Source organism: Hermetia illucens, chromosome 1 (genome assembly GCF_905115235.1).
Source record: "Hermetia illucens chromosome 1, iHerIll2.2.curated.20191125, whole genome shotgun sequence".
Taxonomy (NCBI): domain Eukaryota; kingdom Metazoa; phylum Arthropoda; class Insecta; order Diptera; family Stratiomyidae; genus Hermetia; species Hermetia illucens.
This window is the reverse complement of record NC_051849.1, coordinates 160,080,539-160,086,914: the sequence shown is the minus strand read 5'-3', so window position 1 is coordinate 160,086,914 and position 6,376 is coordinate 160,080,539. Positions and strand designations below refer to the sequence as shown.

General features: G+C 43.9%; 1 protein-coding gene across 9 annotated transcripts in view; it reads left to right on the top strand.

Annotated features, from left to right (window-relative positions):
* Positions 1-225: 225 nt before the first annotated feature.
* The window catches only part of LOC119647302 (ral GTPase-activating protein subunit beta), a 37,365-nt gene continuing 31,214 nt past the window's right edge, over positions 226-6,376 (top strand). For 6 of the 9 annotated variants that reach the window (XM_038048207.1, XM_038048208.1, XM_038048206.1 and 3 more), the window contains exons 1-4: positions 226-320; positions 386-729; positions 826-1,045; positions 1,225-1,623. In XM_038048207.1, coding sequence (XP_037904135.1) covers positions 538-729; positions 826-1,045; positions 1,225-1,623 — 811 coding nt within the window. In that variant the 5' untranslated portion in view covers positions 226-320; positions 386-537. Of the gene's footprint in view, positions 321-385; positions 730-825; positions 1,046-1,108; positions 1,139-1,224; positions 1,624-6,376 lie in introns of all 9 variants that reach the window. The other 3 variants (XM_038048210.1, XM_038048204.1, XM_038048213.1) reach the window with 1 other exon arrangement.

The following is a 6,376-nucleotide window of genomic DNA, read 5'->3' as shown; positions in this document are numbered from 1 at the left end:
GCGGCTACGTGAAATGTCCAGAGCCCCGCCGGAATTTCAGCACCATATCATATAGTGATGAAAATGCACATGACGGTTATTGGCTCTTATACAATTTATATTAAAAGGGAAACCACGGTCCAACTCTCCCAATTCAGACTATTGAACTTGTTGCGGAAACATAACTGTTTAAACCAAATGTTTCATCAACAAGTGAATAGTTTGAGAACATCTGTACAAATTGCACTTGTCCTGTGTTGACAGACGGTTTGTTTATGTGTCAAATTTTTTCTCCCGTCATGTCTCGGAAGTAAAGTTTCTCTAGTTTTAGTCATAAAAAGGTTACTAATCGCATTTATTTTACTTCCGATAACATTATAAACTTTTTTCCTCCAATTTTACATAGAAAATTCCAGCACGCCGCGCCCAATTAGACTCACAAGCGGCTAACACGAATGTTGACACGATTACACTTGACGTCGTAGAAATGCAAATTGGACACATTTAGATTTTTATTGTTGTTTACTTCCAACCCGTCTATTTTATATCAGTTTTAAAATGTACTCCGAGTGGGTGTCGTTGTCGCAGACGATCGCGTCGAATAGTTGCGGGGCCCAGTCGCAAAGTGTTTTGAATAAGTTCCCAGCCTCAGCGGGCCGGGAAGTGGCGGTGTCGGTGGTGAAGCAATTGGCCACGAACTTGGGGATTACTCAGAACGCGGAACCCAGTCATTTGGTTAAAGATGAGGAGGTAGGTTTCGGCTGTAATAATTTAACGGAACATTAATTATGCTTGGTGTCGGTTGCTAAAGTTACCAAATTTAACTTTGCTCAATGATTCCTTCAGGTCGTTTGGTGCATGGACGTCATCTGCTTCGGACTTTCGCTGCCGCTCCAGGAACATGAAACGATCAAGGACTGTGTCAACGTGTACTGCGAGTGGATGACCGCTCTGCATCCTTCTCCGAGAATAAGTGTCCCGAAGCCCATCTGTGAGGACCCGAACCTTTACGCGCGGCGGATGATCAACCACTTCCATAACCTGTTCGTACCCCGCCAAGGGGAAAGTAAGTAACGCCTCACATGCCTTTCTGCACAATTGTTTTTGATATATGCGTTTTGTTCGCAAGTCTTGACATTTTTGTACCAGGAGGACCTTGGTGAGGACATCCATTTTGTCTATTCTGCACTTTAGCTTCCATCAATGCGCCGACCTATATTAATATTTCGATAATTTCCCTTCCAGCGTCGGATACAATCAACAGACAAGCAGTCCTTTGCCATCGTGTACTCCGGACCCTGCAGCAAACCGCTCAGATCTCACAGATAATGACGCGCGAGACATGGGAGTCTTTGCTTCTGTTCTTGCTGGCCATCAATGAAGTCCTGCTTGCCCCGCCTACCGTGAAGGATGATGTTGGGGATCAGTTGTGTGAGCGTGTCTTGAGCGTTTTGTTCGAAGTCTGGTTACTTGCATGCGTCCGGTGTTTCCCGTCGCCCTCGCTCTGGAAAACATTGCAGGAATCGTGTGCGATCTGGCGTCACAGGATCGCTCTCGTTGAACAATGGAATCGAGTTAATTTGGCGCTGACTGCGAGGTTGTTGGAGTTTACATATGGACCGACCTTTCCGGAGCTGAAGATTGGTAAGTTGGTGGTGCTTGAGACTGGCTGCAGGGTCTAAATCGGTCCTAAAAAGAAGAATGTCACAGGGAATGAAATAGGGAATCAATTCAGTGATTTATACTTTTTTAATGGAATAATTGTACGATTATTTGGTATTCATGGTGCAAACGTGTCTCAGTAATATGAATGCGACAAATCCGCTCAGTTCTTTAGTCATAAATGAGTTGATAATATTGGGCAAATTGCAAAGGTTTATTTACTGAAATGGACTTTTCTGCATGAAGCAAACCATAGAATAGCGTTTCTCTGTATTGAAACAGTTTTCATTTTCGCTTTGTCGTTGTTTGTCCCACATTATCTAGAACGTCACACATTATCCAGAAAGATCGAAATACTTTCTTGAATATTTGACGTGACTGTGATCATGATTCATGCGGCTTTTAGATATGCTGCCCTGTGTTGTCCGCAACTTCGGTTTGCAAATAAGCACGATCAAGTGAAAATCAACTTGGCTTATCGGCAATTCATGTTGAGGGTGTGCAGATTTATTCTCAATGACTTTGGATGAGGTTGGGTTTCTTATTAACTCTTAGATTGGCGGAGAATATTCTTAATATGTCCGGGAGAAACGTAAAATTCTTTCAGTGATGAGAGCATGGAGTATATTATTGTGACATGAAATGGAAGGCCTCATTACATAAGGCGGATGTCGAAAGTGCTTGCTGGTTTGGTCTCTTTGGCTTGGTCGCACTTCCCGAATTCGATATGTTTCTGATCTGATAGCGTGCTTAAGAAGTGGCAAAGGATCATCGATTTCAACTTCAAATATTTCTAAGAATAACATTTAAATTTGCTGGCGTTGAGGTGTTCTTTACTCGTCGTAAAAGGCGACTAAAAGGGGTAGAAATTTTTGGCTTAACAACCTACTAATGTCGATTGCTACCGCAACGCCAACCACATCTCGGAATAGGATTATTATAAAAAATGGTATATGATTGATTTCTGGATCTTCGACAACGGGTCCGCAGAATGCATGCTTTCTCCGCCTCAAGCGAAAATCGATATAAGCTGGACATTCTGGATCGAAGCGAAGTAAGATTATGGGACTCTGCAGAGTATTCCTCTCCCTTTTCGGCAATCTTCTTTTATATTCTGGAAAGCTGAAAGATAGCAGATACAAATCTGATGTCGAATTGCTTCTGACGGCTACCGCTGTCTTTACGTGGGAGCCGGTTTCTGACACGATTCTTACTTTTAGATTCCGATTCAGGTTAAGGAGCATAAAATTGTACAGCCAAGCGGACTTTTGATCTATGAGGAACTACACGCAGTTCATGCCAGGCTTCCTAAAGGTGACATTGTTAGGTTTCAACTGACCAACACCGTGCGAGCAATCAGATCGACCACTTTGCGATTAGCAGTAGATTTAGGAGTTGTCTCCTGGACGTGCGTAACAAAAGAGATGCTGACATTGGCGTGTTGAGTCCGCCACTTCGCGTCGGGTTGGGGAGCTGCGACTCCTTAAGTTCAATATCAACTGACTGCATAACCCAGCTGTCGCTCGATAGTGGGAGAGGTATCTTGCTGATTGAGAGCCAGATTTATTGAGTAGTGCGCCTGAGAATATCGATAAGTATTGGGCCGCCATAAAAATGCTCTTTTCTCGGGTGCTACATAGGTTGTCGGCCACGTCATAAAGGGGCGTCAGAATATCTGACTGACTGCGGAATCATGAAAGCGGATCGATGGACGGAAGGAGTTGAAAGCTCTACTGGCCGCTGGAACTGATGACGAGCGTGATGTGCTGAAACTGTGATGCCGAGCGAAATCCCGGGTAGTTCATCGTAGCGTGCGCCGTGATAAGAGAGAATTTGCTATTGCGCTGGTCAGGGAAGAAGAAGATGCCGCAGGTAGTCATGATTTCAAAACTGTATACAGCATCATGAAAGAGTTTGCATGTCCTCGCAAATCTTTAGATAGTCCTGTGAAGGATGTCAACGGTCGACTTCTCAACTACGATGATGAACAACTTAAGAGGTGGAAAGAACACTTCACTATGGTTTTTAACCGGATTACATCCGTGGATGGATCTAGTCACCGCAACATACAGATACGGATTGTTCCCCTAAGCAGAAGAGAAATCATTTCGGTCATCAAAGCACTCAAACATAGTAACGCCGTTGGGTTTGACGGGCTCTCCGCAGAGTTATTTATCACTGTATTTGCAGTTACTGTAGATCTGCTGCTTCCACCCGTGCGGAAATCTTGGTTATTCGTGACCTTTCCCAGAATGTGGAAGAAGGGGATGACCGTTAAGATTCCAAAAAGGGCATACGTTTTGAGTGTGACAATTGGAGGGGTATCTGCGTGTTCCCTCCCGTCGCAAAGGTAATAGCTAAAATAATCCGCGCATTAAAGAATATTTCGAAAGCTTGATCGATAGAAGGCAGGCTGGTTTTCGCTCCGCATCTTCCTGAATTGACCACATCAACACCCTACGGATCATTTTGGAACAGTGCGCGGAATTGATTTGCACTTGCTCTTCATCGATTTCGATAACATGGAGAGGGAGTATATCTGGAGTGCTCTACGTCGGAGAGCATTCCTGAGAAACTAATAGCTATAATCAGAGTGTCATGATGGCGTAAGATGTCACGTGCTGCACCGAGGGTTACATTCTGTCACCAGTATTATTTCTTCTTGTTATCGATGACGTTTTTCGTACTGCCTTGCCCGGAGGACATGGACGATGACATTCTTTCTCAAACACCTTGACTACGCTGACGATATCTGTTTTCTCTCTCACCGCGTCCTGGATATTGATCAAATGGCTCTGAATTTTGAAAGAAGGGCAAGTAGAGTTGGACTGAATCACCAACAAAACCAAGGTTCTCAGTCTTATCGCACTCTCCCTATCTGCATTAATGGCCAGAGCATCGAAGTCGTCGATCAATTTGTGTATCTAGGAAGTGTGGTTTTTGCCGACGATGACACCGAACTAGATGTTGCTCCACGCATTACCAGCGCTAGACCCGCTGTCGCTGTTCTGTCTAAAATCTGGAAATGTAGTGATCTCAACACTAAGATCAAGTTGAGACTGTTTTGTGCTAGTGTTGCTATCGGGATCTAGGGGGATCTGCACATGGAAACTGATCTCCACTGTTTTTCAAAAGCTTCAAGTTTATATCAATACCTGTCTGCGTCGTATCAGCGAAGTACGCTGGCCTGACACTATCTCAAAGGAAGAACTTGGTCTGCGTATAGGCTTAGCCTCGTATGCGATATGACGGAAGTGGCAGTGGATAGGTGACACATTAAGGAGGGGCGACAATTGTATTACTGGCCATGCCATGCAGTGGAATCCACTCTCCCAAGGTGGCCGACAAGTGAGTCGCCCCGAGGGCACTTGGCGCAAAGCAGTAGAGGACTTGTGTGAGCGTCTCGTGAAATCCTGAAAGGAGTTGAAGTGTTCAGCAAATCGTGTACGACACCGCGTAAGTGTGGCTGACGCCCCACTTAGGGGTGAATGGCAACCATATATATCACTCATTAAGAATTAAATTGAAAATTTGTAAAAATTGTAATTTAATGTTTGATGTAAAGTCCCATTCCCTTGGAATAAAATTTGCAATTGGGGCTGCGAACTACTTTTGTCAATTCGTCTGCGACGTTTTTGTCAATGTAGTCAATGCAAACCGTGCTATTCTTAACTCTGTTTCGGATATGGTGGAGTTGAATATCAATATGCTTCGACTGCCACTTGATTTTGACAATGCGATTGCGCTCTGATTATCGCATCACATTTCGGTTGTTTGCTTCACATCGGTGTCGAGTTCTCGATCAAAATTTCTCAGCCAAATTGCTTCACCAGCGAATTACAGCGTCAGATATTAAATAAACATATCCGGTGCATGAAAGCCTGTCATCGATATTGGATCCCAAATCTGCGTCTGAATAACAAACAAAATGAGTGACACTCTATGGCGAGAATTTCAATTTGTATTGTTGGTTCCTTTGAGATAGCGGATTAATCGCTTGACGGCTGTCCAATGCGGTTTACCAAAATTCGAATTGAACCGGCATAAATTGTTGACGGGATATGGGGCATTTATCAACTTCTCTCTTTGGTCATCAGTCTTTAGCCACATTTCCTTTGATTGCTTTAGGTTGACATCACTCGGTATAGCAGCACGGTGGCTATCTTCCCTACCAAAACAATAAATAATTTCACATATGTGCGGTTTTCTACCAGGAGAAATTTTGACTAATGAGCGATTGTATTTTAATGTCCTGAGTTGATTTTCAGTGCTTCTTGTCATCTGTTTTCATCGTTTCACTCCCTTCATCATCGTTCTCAAAAGCACAGCCATACACAGAATTTTCTTCCAAAAAGGCGACATCGTGACTGACGACGATCTTTTTCATTTCCGGATCGATGGTCCCATTTTTGGCTTTTCTATTGCGGAACGTGAACAAGTACAGGTGATCAAAACAAGTCGCAAGTCTTCCAAATCAACTCGTACATCCGACCCGGCTTCCTCTGGCGGGCGGTCATGTACGATTGAATTGTATGATCGATTTAAAATGAAACATGTCATGTTCATAGCTTCGGTCCAATACTTTTTGTCGAGAGTTGCATTGAACAATAGACATCTGGCCTTATCAACCAGTGTGCGATTGATTCGCCGGGCCATTCCATTTTGCCGTGGTGTGTACCCGACTACAATGTATTTGCCGCCACGGCTAAACCGATCCGAATGAAATTTGGTGGAT